The 18,456-nt window shown below is 39.4% G+C and overlaps 2 protein-coding genes across 6 annotated transcripts in view; both read right to left on the bottom strand.

The window, feature by feature from the left end:
* LOC147795646 (uncharacterized) overlaps positions 1–18,456 on the bottom strand; it is a 104,629-nt gene that overhangs the window by 6,143 nt on the left and 80,030 nt on the right. The window lies entirely within an intron of this gene.
* Positions 1,289–17,820, bottom strand: LOC147795651 (uncharacterized). 5 transcript variants are annotated; one of them, XM_087131189.1, is made up of 9 exons: positions 16,873–17,820; positions 16,004–16,336; positions 14,783–15,130; positions 14,351–14,671; positions 13,231–13,593; positions 12,268–12,336; positions 11,788–11,829; positions 2,059–2,196; positions 1,289–1,561 (listed from the first exon to the last, which is right to left on the bottom strand). In XM_087131189.1, exons 2-9 carry the CDS (start codon positions 16,224–16,226, stop codon positions 1,314–1,316), a joined length of 1,752 nt encoding a protein of 583 aa, XP_086987315.1. In that variant the 5' UTR covers positions 16,227–16,336; positions 16,873–17,820; the 3' UTR covers positions 1,289–1,313. The 5 variants fall into 5 exon arrangements, 3 of the variants coding, with proteins under 3 accessions (XP_086987315.1, XP_086987317.1, XP_086987316.1); XR_015423661.1 differs by lacking the exon at positions 2,059–2,196 and adding an exon at positions 2,397–2,481 and having other exon boundaries at positions 1,447–1,561; XR_015423660.1 differs by lacking the exon at positions 1,289–1,561 and adding an exon at positions 2,397–2,481.

Genomic DNA, 18,456 nt, shown 5'->3' with positions numbered 1-18,456 from the left:
TTTGACACCAATTTTGCGAAAATCGAACGAGACGGGTCAGCCCAAAATGTATACTTTTCTACGCATGTAGCCTTGAACTTTAAATGACCGTAACAAGAAAACTATTACTGATTTTTAACAGAGTGCACACTGTATTGAAGAGCAAGTGTCTTTACATGCATGCTAACTTTAAAAAGAAACCTCGAGCGGCAAATAGCCGCTTTCTTGGGGGTGAAATCAGCCTCCCCCGGCTCTTTAGTATTGTAATTAATCAGTTGACATGGTGAATCGAAAGCAAATTGCTTTGTACAAATAATAGCATTACCAATATTTTTCCTTCCTAAATTTGCAAACATAAAGCAATAGGAATGAGAATATTGAGTTCCAGAGCCGCATGCATATTCCTTGAGTTGCTTGGATTATATTTTTATATCCAGAGAGGAGCAGAATATCTGAAGATTTGAACGGTTTGCTCCACTTGTATAGCGGAAGAAATACGACGGAAAAATAAAAACTTTTTCAAAAAATCACTTCGTAATTGTCGATTAAATTTCTTGATGAGAAATAACTGCTGGGTAATTTTTGCTGCCCCTTATTTGAAACCATGAAGAAATATAAACACTTAGTTTCCTCTGTTTAGATTTTTCCTGTCTGTTTCCAGCTAAATGCATTAATTATAGCTCATAACTTACGTGACGTCATCAACAGTTTGACAGTAATTATGAAAGATTTGAAGTATTTACAACGACTGTCTTGCGATGTTTCTTACATGTAGTCTCCCTACTTTCACTCTTTCCCCCAAACCCTCAAGCTTTGAAAACCTATTCCAAGCGCTCAGCACACAACAGTGTCCTATGGAAAAGCCGTGTTTATCCTAAATGATTTTCAAAACCTATGTACCACACTTAGACAGCTTTCTGACCAGTCAGCGTTCTCGTTATTTATGATTCCACAGACGGAGGGCTTGTTAGAGTATTTTCTTGTACATTAGATCCTCTTGGGGGCGCTATTGTTATTGAGAAGGGTAGACGTGGGCCGCTTTCTAATATTCGACTTCGCAGCGGTATCAGGCTTTGTCTTCGAAACCGGTCCCCGATTGTGGACCTAAAAGCCTATGAACTAAATTTAAGTTCTGTAATGTGTGGTTCTTTTGAATATTACTTGCGACATTATCAACCTTAGCACTGTGCTTATAACTTCAAAGTCAGGTGGTAAAAAAAGTTGAAGCCTGAGGCCTTGGCTACCTTCCAGCTCTCGCCTTGTAAATGTCAAATATCGCTTACCACTTGCCAGTGTAAATTGCTGCCAAGCTTCGATTGAATTCTGACCCGTACTCACTGTGCATTTGGTGCTGCAGCACACGAGGTGAACTTCCTGACCAGTTGGATCAAAAGGATCGTTGCATGCAGCACCTGTGCCCCTATCGGATCGGTACTGGCAGACGTAACACTTGAAAGTGCTTGGTATAACGGTCTATCATTGCAGAAATTGCGGTCGCAACAAGTCCCACAGATACCTCGTGAGCAGTTGGCGAATGCACATGTACGCATGTGCGTGTGTAGTTCTGTCCTCTTCTCATGGTCTATAAAATTCAGGGAACGACACCTTAACAATTGAAGCAATTAAAAATAAAAATAAACACTCGTGTGAGACGGCGTTTAGTTAGACTATAACTGCTATATCTTACCTTGATTTAGATTGTTTGTGTCGATCTAGGTAATTTCTTGGTCTAAATAAATTGGCAAAATTCACAGCAAACATGTGTTTAAATTAACCAGTGTGCGGACACCAAAAAGCCCTGCTGCGAAGGAACTTCTTAGAGAATCATATTACACTTCCCTCCCATTTCCCTTTTCGCATTTTTGCAGTGTATAGGTGCTAAAAGTACTCGAGATGTTCAATCGAAATAAGAATGGGGATCCGTGTTTGTCTGTATACGTACAATGTGGGGTAGCAATTTATAGACCAACTTAACATAAAGATACGGCGTAGGCTAAGCTTTCATAGCAACGACTCTACTTAGTCAGATGCCACGAAGGGGGACGATTAGGTAGGGAGTTGAAGTAATTAGGTAATTACCGAAGTTGGGCATTTCTGTACTTATTCCACACTTCTTGTTAAACGGACACCTTGTTGTCATAGCGTTTGTTGTGCTGAATGGATCGGCACACTTGTCGCTTCCACTACAAACGTAACAGTCAAGAGCAGTGCACAATCCTACATGAAAGATAATGGAGGACAGCTACCTATTTGGCAGATGACTTAGCCACGTGACGCTAGTCATGTGACTAACTTCGGTTATCCAAGTGTCAGTTTTTGCCTTTTGACAACCTTTTAAGCACTCCCTCTGTAATTCTAAATTGCTCTAGATCAATCCAACAAAAATTGTAGCTGCTAACAGGAGAGTATTCACTTACCAAATACTGTCAACGTAGTAAGGAAGCCATGAAAGGTCTTTGGTTTCAGGTTTTGTAGTCGTCTAATCAGTTTGACAATCATCCTCTGTCAACAAACAACCAGTGTATACATCGACTGTCTGACTCAGCATTATGCAACACACGCAGTGCTTTACGAGTATTATCTTATAAATGACATCCAGGTTTGAGGACGGACCAATGAACGTTTCACGGCGAACAAGAGCGCAGAATGTACAGAACATCTTTCACGGGCAGACCTTGTCAAGTGGGCACAGTTTGTGTATGACGTCATCCTGTAGATCCGAATGAAGCCACAAGCATATTTTCTAGTCAAAGGAGGGACTAAGGGCAAAAGACCATCACTTTTGGTTTTCGTGCTTTTTGTATTATTATTTTTATTTCACTCAAGAACATCGATGTATGTTTAATGCCTAGAAACATTGTGGTAATATGTCATGTTTGCTGGCTGCTTCATAGATAGAAGGGCATTAGAGAATTTCTTCGTCACTGACTCATTTTGTAATGTGGCAAAGATATACGCGGCTACACGTAGTTCAAGAAGACCTCATGCATTCGATGATTTTTAGGCATAACTCCATCAATGAATTAACTTTCTGAGGAAACTTTCTAAAAAGCCCCTGCATGAATCAATCGTCGCTAAGCCTCATTCCACTTTTGGTTTCATATAAGCGACTGTTTCTTAAACCGCCTGGTCTGTATTTGTGTTTCCAACATCTAAAATGAAACACAAGGCGCATGAACAGTTTCATTTAATAACTTTGTATTGGAGCCATCCACGTTCCAATGGTCTTTGTCCGAGACGAGTTTGCTAGATATTCCTCTGATTACTGAGTGCGACCAAAATGTTGCGGCACGGGCGCTTTAACACGATGCATTCAGGCAATGGAGCCCTATATTCATATTATCACTTGACCAAACGCCCTCCACAGCTTGCTCGGTGGGGTTTGGTGATTTCCTTGTTGGTATTTAGAAGCTAGCTGGAGGATAGTTAGCTGGCAAAGAATGTCGACCACGTAAAACACAGCGCAAATTGGGTGGTTAAGTTCTCACATCATGAGAACAACTGTTGATTTTGTTTGACACATTAAAAGTCACTGTAATGACAGCATTTGGGTTCTGCTCTCTATTGATGACTTTAGGCTCATTCAATGAAAGTGTTGCATCTGACGTCAAGAGGCGATTGAAAGTTCCTCTTTTGGCAAGCACCAATAAACACAACACCATAATTGTCACAGAATTTCAATCTTAGAATAAAAACTGCCTTCGGTTTTATTTGAATACTTCTGTGTTGAAGCAGGAATTGCTTTGTTTGGCCATGACAAACTGAAATGCACCCTAACTTGTGAGTTGAAAATGATGAATTAATCACAGGGAATTATCCAGCAAAGGGCAACCTGTCCCTTGCCCCCTTTTTCCCAAGAAGTGGGAAAGAAAGTAATTGGTATATTTAATTATCAAATATTAGCACCAACAACACAACAGAATAAAGGCAAGGATGTTGGGACTCTCAGTGGGTCTTACGGCTTTCGATATTTATTTTCCCCCGACGTTATGTTGAATAATCCGGACGCTGCATTTGCTTTTGAGCCCCCTCCCCGGAAAAAAAAGCTGGATACGCTAAGCACTGATTATTCATGAGGGAATAATTATGCTTAAAATAATTATATAGTTCGAATTTATGCATACAAAATAATTTCACATATCTCTCAAAGTGTGAAAAATTATTGTTAAACCTGCAAACAGCACTTAGTGGCCTTTCATTACTTCGTAATGATACTGCTGTCTTGTTTTTCTTGTCTACCGTGTGCTCTGTATATGACCTTTTCAAATTGGCTAGGGCCCTGTGCCGATAATGGACTGAGCCAAAACAATTTTATTTACAAAATCGTCACGAATGATCATGCATACCATTCCATTCACTTTGATCTGTTATTGGGCATGATGTCAGCCATTTCTTTTGTTATGGCACGAATTGTAGTGTATCCTGTCACCACTTTTTATATTGAGGATTTTCACCTCCGAATTCGAAAAAATGAACCTTTAACTTCTACGTTTTTCCCCATGAATGCGCCTGGTTTAAAAACTTACTGAATGGGCATTTACTTTTTACATTTATATTCCCTGCTGGAAGCCAATAATTGGATTGACATAACAATTAGCAGTTTTCCAAACGAGGTCGCTTTTTTGAGAATGATACTAGTGCACAATCCATCGTACAAAGGGGCGCTGTTTGAACATAAATAAAACCTGCCAACATTAGTCAATGGGTGGTGCTTAGGTGATTACATGTTTTGCCTCCGATAATGCCAACTCCGCCGACAAAAGAAATGAAAAAAATATATTTTTTAATATTATCTATATCTACAAATATACTGGGCATAAGTAACGGTCATATTGCTGCTACCAAAACTGCAGCGATCAAAGTGATGTCATAGAACATCGTGTACTTTTAATTAAAACAAAAATAAGCAATTTCAGGACGCTTATTCAGCGTATTACATTTGAACAATATAGGTAAAGTAAAGGACATTGTTTGTGCATCAATGACCAGTTGTAAAAGCTCATACGAAATGAAGATACGTAACATGGACGAAATATCATCTGTTGAAATATTGATAAGATTTCAAACAAGAAAGAAAATTTGAAGTTGTATTTTTAACATAATTATTACAAGAGTCATCGAATGGATTTTTTACGTTCACCATGTGGATGCATCTTAAACTGGGGCAATTTCCATCTTCTGTCTGGCCTGGTGTCGTTGTAGCCGCGCTGAAAAATGTAAGGAAGGGAGTTCAATTAAGGAGAAGAAAATCCTAAAACACCAAATATTCCTATTTTGATATCGACTTCCCCTGTGAAAAGATCCATATTTGTGTGAAGGGAAATGGTTTTGGTTTGGTCAGTTAGTTGTTTGTTTGTTTCTTTGTTTGTTGGGTGTTGGGGTGTTTGTTTGCTTGTTTATTTGTTTGTTTGTTGTGTTGTTGGGGTGTTGGGGTGTTTGTTTGTTTGTTTGTTTGTTTGTTTGTTGGGGTGTTTTCTTGAAGGCGGTGTGATTTTTGGGCTCTCGTTTAACGTAAGTTTTATCACTGTACTAATGACCTTTTTAGTCCTTATTGGTTGTAGTTGTGTACGTATATTGTTGTAGACTTGATAGGTCTTATTGAAGGACTGTTACGGTATATCATCTTGCAATATTTTCACCTCTTTTTTTTGGCATCGTCCCAAACATTCGATACACGTTAGCTAGCGGGGCTGGCCGCCATGGCTAGTCGTGCTGCCGACCGTCCTGTTGTTCGGGATCACTCAGGTGATCAGGCGACTGGCTTCTCAAAGACCAATGTTGTATCTGAACCTTTCACTAACATAACTCGCGAGAATGGAATCGTTTTCAAAGCTGAAGACAATGTATCTGTCTCGGGTATGAACCCTGCTGAAATAGTCTCTGCCTCCCGTATATCAAATGGGCGTGTAGCAGTCTACCTCAAGTCAAGGGAAGCGGTTGAGGAAGCTGTTGTGTATGGTTTGGAGTACAACGATTCGTTTATTCCCATCACCCCCTTAGTAAAACCTACTGAGAGACTTGTACTGTCCAATGTATATCCAGAATTACCAAATGCAGTCATTGCAAGAAATCTGTCAAGCTTCTGCAAACCAGTTTCAGCCATCAAACCGATCCCCTTAGGAATTAAAGACAAAGAGTTATCTCATGTTATGTCTTTTAGACGTCAAGTGCATGCTATCATAGAAACCAATGTCACTATTCCCGATCACATGAACATTGTTCACGCAGGGGTGAACTACAGAGTTTTCATCTCCAATGAATCTGTTAAATGTTTCAGCTGTGGAGAAAATGGCCACATAAGTAAACATTGTAAAAAAACAACACAAGCTGAACCGTCTACATCTAACACTAACATGGCTGATTTTAACCCATTGAATCCCCCTCCCAAGTTTATACACGGTAAAAAATCTGACCCAAAACATCCATCAAAACAGAGTCGACGAGACAGTTTGACTGACCAGAACAAGCCGTCTACTTCAGATAAGCCAGCTGATACTGATACTGATGCGCAGCAACATTCAGCCACTGAACCTGATGCTCGATTTTTAACAGGTACACCTCTAAAACAACAGGAGACAGAAAAGCAAAGTGCTTCCACTGCAGACAAACATAACACCACTTTAAGTCCAGCTCCTTCAAAGCAAAATACACAACATCTAAAAACATCTAACAATACTACAGTGCCTTCCATCTGGGGTTCGCCTCCAGCTCCTTTTCGTGAAACCTCTCCTCTCTTTGCAGAGGTTGTTGCCAAAGGACACCGCAAAAAATCAAAGCCTAAAGAAGTTGTGTCCAATCCATTGGTGCAGCTGAAGTCTCCGTCTCCACAGCGAAAACTGCGTAAGCTAAGTGATACACCCCAGATGGAAAGAGATGAAAGTGTCTCCCAAACTTCAACGGAGGAAAATATCTCCCAAATCCTGGACGAATCTCAGATGTCCACAGAATCACCACCGATACGCCCATCTCAACTGGATTCAGAGAGCGACCATGAATCCGTCTCCTCTGTCGTAAGCGTCTTCGATCAAGAGGGAGATGGGCCAGGGGACCTAAACCTGACAAAAGGACCACTTCAAAACGAGGAAGTCGTCACCTTCCTTAAGTGCGTCAAGTCACGTTGAAAGCCGCTTGACGTTGCCAGGAAATTCACTCGTGACATCCCCGGTCTAGTAAAACAGCTGAAGCCACTCCGCAACAGCCCTCTGTTCACGAAAAATATGCAACAGAGGATTCGAAAGCTTGTCAGAAACCTCGATCCCAGCGATCCCATCCATCTTTTTCCATGATGTTTCTACTTTCCCTTTTTTTGTATATGACTTTCACCCTAGTAACCCTCAATACAGGGGGATGTTCCACGCCCATCAAAAACAACTCTGTTCGTGCGTATCTAGACATAACCCTTGAAAATCCCGATGTTGTTCTGCTACAGGAAACGTATGATCTTAGGAACGAAGATTTGTGTTGGAAAACATGGCCGTATGATGTCTGTTGCGCTCCTGGAACCACCCGGGGATCTGGTGTAGCTACTCTCGTCAAGAAAAATAATAATTTTAACATAATAAAATCTTGTACGATCTGTGCTGGATATGTTCTTTTTCTCGAGCTTAGAATTTATTCAACCACCTATCATATTTACAATATCCTGATTCCTCAGGATGACGTTGCTGCAATGAACTGTCTTATCTCCTTGGAAGAGCATTGTTCTTCACACGACAATCCAGTTATCATTTTTGGCGGGGATTTTAATTGTACACATGACCCGCTTCTGGATCGCTTCTTGCAAAGCATTGAAAGGAGACACAAAATTGCTTCCGCTGTAGAAAATATCATCAATACTTTTTCTATGTGTGATGTTTGGCGTAGAAATAATCCCAATTCATCTAAATTTACTTGGTTCAGATACAGCACTGGCAATTTGAGAAGCACCTCCAAAGCTAGACTTGATAGAATTTACTTCCCTGTTCACCTTTTGCCCTCTGTTGACTCCTGTAACATTCAACCTTGTTCCTTGTCGGATCATAGTGCTGTTGTTCTTAAAATAACACTTCCCGATGTAAGTAAGAAGGGTAGCGGCTTCTGGCACTTCAATAATTCTTTGCTTCAAGATGAGACCTACAAAGGAATTTTTAAACAATTTTGGAAAAAGTGGCAAGCTACAAGATGCCAATTTTCCTCCATCAGTGTATGGTGGGACATGGGAAAGAATCATATTAAATCTATCACTCAAATGTATGGAGCTAAAATTGCCCGTGAAAAACGGGACAAGATTAATTCTCTTCACAAATCCATTGATGATTTACAGTGTTGTCCTGATCTTACCCCAGAGACTCAAAAAACTCTTCAGGAACAGCGGGATGCCCTGAATGAACACTTCAAGCATGACGCTAAAGGGGCTATCATTAGATCTCGCTTTAAGCTCACAACAGAAATTGACACTTGTTCTACATTCTTTTTTAATCTAGAAAAATCCAACTCTACCGCTAAAACTATTTCTAAAATTCGTCTTTCATCTGGAAGGACTACTGATGATCCAAATGAAATAAAATGTCACATTCGGAATTTCTACAAAGAATTGTACAGTGAGGCCGAAACTGAACCCAGTACTATGGATCACTTGTTTAAAAATTTACCTACGCTCAGTGAAAGTGACTCTGAAGATTGTGACAAACCAATAACAGCAGATGAAATGGATATGGCGGTTAACCAGTTAAATTTAAATAAGTCCCCTGGCTTGGATGGCCTTACTTCTGAATTTTATCAAACTTTTTGGAATATCATTAAGGACGATCTCATGGCAGTACTCAATGAATCTGTTGCCAGCGGCCACCTTCCGGTTTCTTGTCGAAGGGGAGTTATAACCCTTCTTCCCAAAACTGGCGACTTGCTTGAGATTTCAAACTGGCGTCCTGTCTCTTTACTCAATACAGACTACAAAATTTTTGCAAAAATTATTTCAAACCGACTCAAAAATGTTATCGATAGCGTTGTTCACCCTGATCAAAGTTATACTGTTCCGGGTCGTTCAATTTATGATAATATCATCTTAATCAAGGATATTCTTATGTATGCTAATTCTCACTGTATTCCTCTTGCTGTTTTAAATCTTGATCAAAAAAAGGCATTTGATAATGTGGATCACTACTATTTGTGTGCTGTTATGAAGACCATGGGTTTTGGAGAAAGATTTATCTCCTATGTCAAACTGCTATATAATGATGCTCAGAGTTTTATCAAGGTTTGTGGCTCCTTAACCGCACCTTTCCCTTTTAAAAAGGGAATTAGACAAGGATGTCCACTTTCAGGTTTGCTATATGCAATAGCTATAGAACCTCTCCTCCATGCTCTTCGATGTAATTTAAAACCTTTTGGCTTTATGATTCCTAATTCTGATTACACTGTTGTTACCTCGGCCTATGCCGATGATGTTTCTATATTTGTTACCAGTGATAAAGCTTTTAATATTATTCAAGATATTTATCATTGTTATAGCCGTTGTTCTGCTGCTTGTTTGAATTTTACTAAATCTCAAGGCCTCTGGGTCGGTTCGTGGATAAATAGAACGGACAACCCCTTAAATTTTAAGTGGAATAATACTGGTTTAAAATTCCTTGGAGTTCACATTGGAAACTCCTTCCATTTTTTTCAACAAAACTGGCAAACCTGTCGAGAAAAATTGCAAAACGTTCTTGCTCGTTGGAAAGGATTGTGTAAACTGCTGTCCTTCAGAGGCAGAGCCCTGGTAGCCAATCAGTTAGCGGCTTCCAAACTTCTTCACGTCCTTGCAGTTTTATCCCCCCCCCCCTCCAGAAATTCTCAGTGAACTCCAAAGGAAACTGGTAGATTTTATTGGTCTGATGGGCGACATTGGATAAAGGAAAATATTTTGTATCGTTCACCTGAAACAGGCGGGCTGGGCCTTACCTGCCTCCAGTCACGAGTTTTTACGTATCGCTTCTCCTTTGTACAAAGATTTCTAAAAAAATCACCTCATCCTGTTTTCGCTTTCATGAGCTACTTTTTGCGTCAATATTGCAAGTTCGATTTTGATGCTCAAATCTTCTTAATAAATCTTGACGCTAAATTTTTTGTTCACCTCCCAACATTCTACTGTAATGTGTTACAAGCTTGGAAGTTATCGAGAGCCCAAATTGTCATACCGCTCGATTCTCTTCATTTCATTTTGAATTTACCGTTAATTTCTACTCATGTAATTAAGTTTGCCGGTATAGATGACCATCTCCTTTGCCCTCGTCTCCGGATGTGTGGTGTTCGTACAGTTGGAGACCTACTGGACGTCTCTTCCGGAAAATGGAAAACAACGGAGGATATCCAAGCTGCAAACCCAGTGCGAAGGTCCTCAGACAGGCTTCTTCGCGCTGAACTCTCTGAAATGACGAATCTCCTCTTGCGTGTCTTCCCGCAGTTTTTCAACCGTTTTGGATACCGTCTCTCCACACGTAATCTTCAGAGCATCCCAGACCTGAGAGAACTTCCCCTGGTTGTTCATTTCCTCCAGACATCGATGCCACAGGCGCATCTTCAAAGACTATTTATAAAACCCTCAACGCAGAACTCAACCAACTGAAGATTCCTCTTCAGACTTACTGGCATGAACAGAATGCAATCCCAGAGAACCGGAAAATCGAATGGCAAGCAATATATCGTCTACCTTCCTCAAAGAAAGAGGGCGATGTCCAATTTCGCCTATTGCATAACTTTCTGCCCAGTCTACCGGTCCTGCAGCACATTAACCCAGACATATCTCCACTCTCTTGGTGTGGACAAAGAGGAACAATCGTCCACTTGTTCATCATGTGTCGCGCCATCCAGCCAGCATTAAATCTTCTGAACTGTCTCTTGAGTCGTCTTTTCCCGAGTGTTGTTCAAGATTTCGACCTGTACTGGTGCCTCCTTCCGTACAAGAATGGACGTTCAAAGGAGATGGTTAATCTGGCAAATTACTTCATTATCAGTCTGAAAGCAACCATATACTTTCTCTACTCGCGTTCATCTACTGCTGACCCTCTTATTGTATGGAAACTTCGAATGAAGAGTAAAATTCTGATTGATTACCACTTTTTCTCTGCAAAACACAACGTTGGCTTATTTTTGAGCAAATGGGACCACAACAACACTTTGTTCACATTTGTGGACAATAAGCTTTTCTGGCTGATATGAAGACTGATTTTTTTTTCATGGTTGTCATTGTCTATTCCTGATGAGAAGTCTCAGGGTTTTCGATGGCTATAAGTGTGGTTCCAATGTTCATGTTATAATTAGTTAATTAATTCTTTTTTATTTTTTTACTGAAAATCCTTTCTTTTTCTGTTAAGTTTATTGTATGTCAGTATTTACTTATTCCACTTGAACCTTGTTTTATTTTAAGAATCATTGTTTTGTAGATATTCTCTGTCATGAATTAAAGGTTCATTTGGAAAAGTGAAAAGTGTTGGGGTGTTTGTTGGGGTGTTTGTTTGTTTGTTTGTTTGTTTGTTTGTTTGTTTGTTTGTTTGTTTGTTTGTTTGTTTGTTTGTTTGTTTGTTTGTTTGTTTGTTTGTTTGTTTGTTTGTTTGTTTGTTTGTTTGTTTGTTTGTTTGTTTGGCATGGGTGTCATCGTTCCATTGTCCTTTGCCTTGGTCCCTTGGAGTTTCGGGCTGCGACCTGTGCATGGTTGGGACTGTGTTTGGGTTTTGATTTATGTTTGGATTTTGGCTTAAATTTTTGATTATATGTAACAGCAAATGTATTCACTGAACGTGTACATCTCTCCCTAGTGGAGACATTCACTCCATTAATACAAATACTTACCTTTTGAACGTTCTCTTCTTAGTGCACGAACCACCCCCAAGACTAAATGAGAGAAAAGTAGCGTAACGAGAATTAATTGTGCATACTATTTCTGCTGCCTCTCCTAATTTCGCCTCAACCCCCAACAAGAGAGATATTTTGTGTCTTCCGTCTGGGGGCATTTTTATTGAGCAAGGGCAGACTCAGAACAAGTTCCCTTTTAGCGATTTTATTTCGGGACGGGGGTTCATTTTGAACATTTCTTTATGCAGTTTGCTTGGTTTACTCAAGATTGTACGACTACTTTTTTGTGTTTTTGCCAGACAATTATTGAGAAGTATTAAGAAAAATTGCCCGGGGAGCAGAGAGCAGTGTTTGCCAGTCCATCTGATTTAAAAAAAATGCTTGTGTCATTGAAAATTTGTTACCAGTTCAATTTCTGGAATAAATAATAGCAATGATAAGCCAGAATCCCAATATATTGGAAAGGACTATACTTACCAAATAAAAGAGCCAGGGATATTGTTGCTAATGGTATCCAAAATGTACAGCTGTCTTCGGTTGTTGTACCTGCAGGTGCGGTGGTTGAGCTAAAAATAGTTACTATTATTGTCGGATAGTTGCATTTCTGTGTTTAGATGACTTGCCAAGAATTAATCGCCTGTGCTATAAAGCAGCACAGAAAGAGACTGGCTTAGATACGGCAATCTCGTCCACACAAGAAAAATCAAGATTGTAAGTCCTTTTACAGAGCACTAAAAAACCCGCTTAGATTAGTACCATAATTATAATGGCAAGACAAGTTAATGGGATTTTATGAAGAAAAAATTAAAACCGATAGAAAATGTGAGAAAAAATGATCAAAATCGCACCCCTGTATGTGTTCAATGGCCCGCTTACACTTCTTGCCACTAAGGCCATAAGTAGGCGGTAACTGTGGGTGGAGCATGACAAGCAAAGCTTTTCATTGGCTGGAGCGTAAGTAACCGTCCCGTGTACGTTCAAATCAAATGAACACTAATGCCACATCAAAAGTCCTTTATGCCGTACTATTCCGTGCAGGACACCATTTTCGTAATTTTCTGGAATTACAATGCGCTGCATGTCTTCAGTGACTATCTGCGTCTCGTTGTCTTGCGTGGGTCGGCGTTTGTTACGACTTTATGAAAACAACTTCCCGATTGTCTTTCTCGATGTTTGCGCTATGTGATAAAGTGTTTCCAATCATTGCGTATCGTTGGAGTCTAATTAGCGAACGGATGTTCTTTGCGTCTCTATACGTCGGCATGGAAACCGGGCTTTGTACTCTAAGAAGTTCTAAATGTTACTGATACGAAATCCAATCTCGTAAATGATCAATAGCCTTTCAACAAACTAATTGATAATATTACGCCAGGTTGGTTACTGAAAAAAGTCTATCAGCACTTCAATAAATTACGTAGGTCTACATATAATTCCACTCACCATCACTTACAACATCAAAGTAAGATCTCACTACCATTTCATACACCGGAAAGAAATGACACCAATACGTGATGTTGCCATTGTGAGAAAAATTCAGGAGAAGGGAGCCATTAGGAAATATGTCCGATTTGTCTTTTTCTCCAAGGTCAACCATCTTCTTGGGACCGTGTGGTAGAGTGAGCCTGCCAATTATGGTAGTTGTCTGCTCTTCGGGCCGGCCGACTGACCAGATAAGAGTTCCGCCTCTTTTGGTCTCAGTGGTGTTTGATGCAGCCTGGCAGGGGAGTACGTAACGTTTTCCTGCTTCAAGGTAGATTTCCGAAAATTCGAATATCTCTCCATCGTCTAGTGGGAGTTTGTCATCTGTATGTAATCCATTTGAAAGAATACCAAAAAGTATTTGGAACTTTGTGTTAGCCTTTAGGGATTTAAAAGAAAAATGTGTGTTAATAGGTTTAATGGTTTATTATATATCAGTCTTCTAGCCACAAAAGCGGAATTGTGTAAGATTGTGATAATAAATAATTGAATTAAAAAGGATATACAAAAAATAGTCTAGACAAATACTATTATAAAATAAGATACAAAAATTATACCTAAACTCGAAAATATAATTAAGTTAGGTTAATGCACATTTAATAAAAGTAAATCATTAATTACGTATGTTTAGCACACAGAAAGGTGTTTTTTCTAGGGACGAATGCTTTGTAGGAAGTCGTCTTAATAGATTACATTCAGTTTGTATTGTCGCATTATAGGAATCTATCCCTTCGGATTTGAGGCTCTGAAAAAAGGTCTAGTAGTATGAAAAAAATAAACAACTTGAACCAATTGCCTGATTACCTGCCATGAAAGATAACTCGTAAGATTTCACACGATAAATTTGGTACACGTAGTTCAGCATCTTCCTGAATTATGCTAATTATGGAGTTGAGTCTAAAATTTTGTTTCAAAGTTGAACGTACAGTCGCATTTCCGCAGCCCCCAACAATTACTAGCCGGTGATCATATTCTAGAATTAGCTTTTACAGTCTACCAAAGTCAAATGTTGTGAAAAGCAGTAGTTTTTTCATAAAGATGGTCTTAGTTTTTAGTCCTATGCGACAAGACGGAAACCTACCTATCACTGCAGCAGTTATTTTTTCAAACGCAGTGCCAGGATCTGTAGCGCAGCTATAACCACCAGCACTGGCGTTATTTGTAGAACTGATTACAAGACCAAAATCACTGCATAGATCAAAGCCAGGGTCGTGAATAACGTCATCGTTTGACACTTTATAGCTGAGGATGTGTTGTTGTTCACTTGATGTGTACTTTAACCAATGGACTTGACACAGAGAAGCATGAGGCGTCCAGCTTGTGCAGGGGAGTATTTGCCGTTGACCTCTTTGTAGATAGAAATGAGTCCGAGAAACTCGAAGAGCAAAATCGGCCTCATATTCTTCAATGCACACAAAAAAACAACATGCTTTTAGTTGCCAGTCCTCTTGAAATGCTCGAATCTGAAGAAGCTTTCTATACGTAAATCACAAATAGCAAACCATTAATTTACCTGTGATGTTGACGTCAACTGAGCAACTGTTCAGAGTTCCATTTGACAGGAACGCGTGACACCAGAACCTCGTGATCCCAGTTAAACCAGTCAAAGAGTTTATCAGCAGAGAGGAATCGTAAGTTATAGTTGCAGCAAGTTCGTGCTGAAATTGAAGTGTGGTATGAGTGAAACTTGCAGCGATGATTTTTGTGTCGCTGGTGATCCCTTCACCGGTTGACCAGTATACTGCGGATATTGGCTTATAGAAAACTTTTGATGCGCACTGGCACGGTAAAGCCTGTCGCCTTCCTCGCTGGAAATTCATACGAGACGATATGGAACTTTCTCTTGCATCAAAAGAGTTCCCTGCAAATTCATCAACGAAAAACGTCGAAAATATTCACTGCTTTGTTTTTTTGTACAGTGAAGCGATAGAGGTTGAAGACATTCGAAGACGTTCAGTTAGTTTGTATAGGAAAGTCTGCTTTGAAAGACAGCTTTAGATATATTCAGTTTTGGAAGTATGGCAAAATTGGTGATGAAAAGTCAAAGAAATCATTTCAAATATCCAGATGAAATGATTTTTTCTGTGATATTTCCTATCCCGAGGAAAGCTTGCCTACAGACATTGACCACCATTTGCATAGGGCAACTTAAACTTGCTGGACGTTCACCCTTGTTTTCAAAGAAATGAACATTTTACTTCAGTTTTAACATTAACATGGGATTCTTTTTCTCTGAATTGCAGAACAAATGACTTTTAGTGTTTTAATATTATTTGCTTGAGACTTTTTTACACTATTGTTTTCATTTTATACTTAGAGCAAGCAATAATTTTGCAAAATGGAAGATCAAACATGCGCCTGTAGACAAAACTCTAGTACATCCATGATGGGAATAAATTTAGAGACCTTTTTATTTGAGAAAATGCGAATAATCACAACCCATCAAGAGATGTGCGAAATGCCTATTTTTCTGTACATGAAAACATTGTCTTGAGAATACATCCGTACTGCGTGCACATGTGCAGACTCACAGAATGTGGTTGTAAAGTCAAAAACTAATGATATTGCATTGTAACTTTCACATGACACAACTTTCAGTGGAGAGGTTTTAGTCATTACGAGTCATTGTTCAGTGTGATCTTTTTCATATTATGCAGATTATGTACATACAGTGCCACCCCTTAGTACCTGCACCTACGCCATGACACATTAAGTACTTCTGTTTTTGTCTTACCTATGGCGTAAATATTGATTTCTTCAGTTCTAGACAGAGAACTGTCACGTGGTGTTACTTGGCAGAAGTACCTCCCCTCATCACCATCAGCAATGTCTTTAATGGTGAGTTTGTAATATAGTGAAATTGCATATCTTTCACTTTGCCGAAATTCACCACTGTCGTTGTGCCGAACAAGTTCGATTTGTTCTCCTACGCTTGATTCCTTGTACCAAACTACCATGCGTGGTTCTTCAGTGGACTTGAAAGCTGGGCAGGGAATTCGGTGCGAAAGTCCCAACTGCACCCGAGCTGTATTATTCAAATAACCGAAGGCATCCACAGAATTCGAACCTGTGAGAAAAAGAGTACAATCGAGAACATGCCAATTATTCCTTGTGTGATTCACAGAAGCCTTCTAAACCTTCCAATATAGTCTATGTTCTCTTTTGTCGCCGCAACGCGTAGCTGTAATTCCTGATTTTTTATTTTGAACTCATTTTGCCCCTTTTCAGAATTGAATCAGCTCTCTTGAAATGACGAAGTTTTTCGAGGACAAGCCGCATGTGTACATTGTCCATTTCACTGTAGGAATAATGCAGTCGCAGAAGGACGTGTAAACTACACTGAAATTTGCAATTTTCAAGCAAATACTGATATCATTTTGCAATTCTACTTCCAGTGACGACTACCCCGAAGACGAAACATGAAAGGAGATTAGCAAAGGCTTTTTGCAACATGTCCCCGATGCGAGCCGAAAGAGTCAGGTTTTGTTGTTCGAAGGTTTATTCATCCATATATTTGAAATGAAAATGTTCTAAACAGAAATGTTAATCTTTTCAGTTTTTTTTCACTTGCAGCACTTTGAAATTAGTTAGGAATACACTTACCAGGGCGGAGATGGTCTGATGTCCGTGACCCTCCGTTGGTAGCTTCCTGTGGAACATCTTCTCAATTGTGCACTTGTGTGGTTTTGCTGTATCTACCCAGTGATAGCAAATTCCAGACTAATTGTTCACTGTAATTCTGGGTCTATTATATTTGAATGTTGACCCCTGATCAAGGCATACAAACTCAATTGCACATTCAAGTACGGTACTTACCTAGTGTGGACAATATGTGTTTGGTTGATACGATTTGGGGGAAATACTCCTTTTTTCTCCAGCTGTCAACATACCTTTAAGCTTGATTTGTTGAAGGTTTTAACTATACTTCCAGTACCTTTATACACATAATCCTAGCTCAACGAGCGACACAGATTTCCCCTGTTATTCTTGGTCCTGATTGCGGGTATAGCCCTCACAATCCCTCCGATTTCAACGTGATTTTACATACACCCAAGGGGTGCAGGTCACGGTAGAGACTCATTTGTAATAGTGTGGCAGATCAGGTTTTGAGCAACTCTGTCGTTGAGTCACAAACTTGGAGAAAACCTTACTTTTTTGTTGTTCAATGTAAGCCAAAACAACTACTAAGGCCTTTGATTTCATTGTGGTAAAAAGATGCCATCTCCATTATTATCAAACGTCCCATGGTTTCCAATAGCCGTAGTACATGTTGACACCAAAAATTCATTCGCCTTAAGAATGCTTGAGGCTTGTTTAGTAATTTATTTTGTGCAATCTCTAGTTGAGCAAGGCAGCTAGGCCAACAGAGATAGCTGTCGACAGTTTCGGGGAATTTAAGTAAGAGGATTTTTTTAATTTAAAAAAATATTATCTTTAACTTAACTTAATAAGTGTGAGTGTGTTAATTTTAGTTCTTTAGCCAAAACGTCATATCAAACATTAAACGTAATTCTCCATTAAGTCCACCCCTTTAGACATTTTCCATTGGAATGTAATTTATCTCTTTCGGAAATGTAATGTAAAAGATAATTGCAAGAATCGTTTGTGTAAAGTAGGACAGAGGTAATTATCAAAGAACATTCACCAGCGTCCACAACAATTTTAAAGAAGACCATTGGAAGGAAAGACTATACATTTCTGCATTTACAAGTGGAAGACATTATTTAGGTCAACATTTTTCTTTTGCACTAACACTCTTGTTACACAGCAGTTTTAGGTTAAGACAACCAGCTGACAAAGCTCCTGGAATGGGCACAATTAAAAAATATGAGGAGTTCTGGATTGAATAAGGAAAACAGTATGAGTTAAATTCAAATAAAATCTGGTATACTGAGTTATTTCATTGTACGTAAATATAACAATTTGAATTTCCCAGACTGAAGAAACTGTTAGTAAACCTCGTGATTCGGGGAAAGCTTTTGCATAGCTACCAGCATCTCTGGAGTGGACTGGTTCCTTTGTGCCCTTCTTATCTATTTAAAACAATGTATATGCAATGACGTTTGGCGTCTCTTACATAACTAAAGAAAAGCTTGCCCCGACCACGAGGTATAGTAAAAGTGTCTTTCGTGTGGAAACCTCAAAGTGTTATGTTCACGTGAATTTAAAGATCTCAGTGTACCAGAT

The sequence above is a fragment of the Acanthaster planci genome, linkage group LG21 (genome assembly GCF_054643075.1).
Source record: "Acanthaster planci isolate LZ-2023a linkage group LG21, COTS_SCS, whole genome shotgun sequence".
Lineage (NCBI taxonomy): Eukaryota > Metazoa > Echinodermata > Asteroidea > Valvatida > Acanthasteridae > Acanthaster > Acanthaster planci.
Note: the sequence above shows the minus strand (reverse complement) of the source record. Positions and strands in the feature narration are given on the sequence as shown.

Bases quoted from the DNA above. Each gene is read 5' to 3' on its own strand.
- LOC147795651 (XM_087131189.1), bottom strand. From the start codon at position 16,226: ATGGTAGTTTGGTACAAGGAATCAAGCGTAGGAGAACAAATCGAACTT. The intron at 15,131-16,003 runs GTAAGACAAAAA...ATGAATTTGCAG, and splicing joins AATCAATATTTACGCCATAG to GGAACTCTTTTGATGCAAGA. The intron at 1,562-2,058 runs GTAATTACCTAA...TGAATTTTATAG, and splicing joins TACAGAAATGCCCAACTTCG to ACCATGAGAAGAGGACAGAA.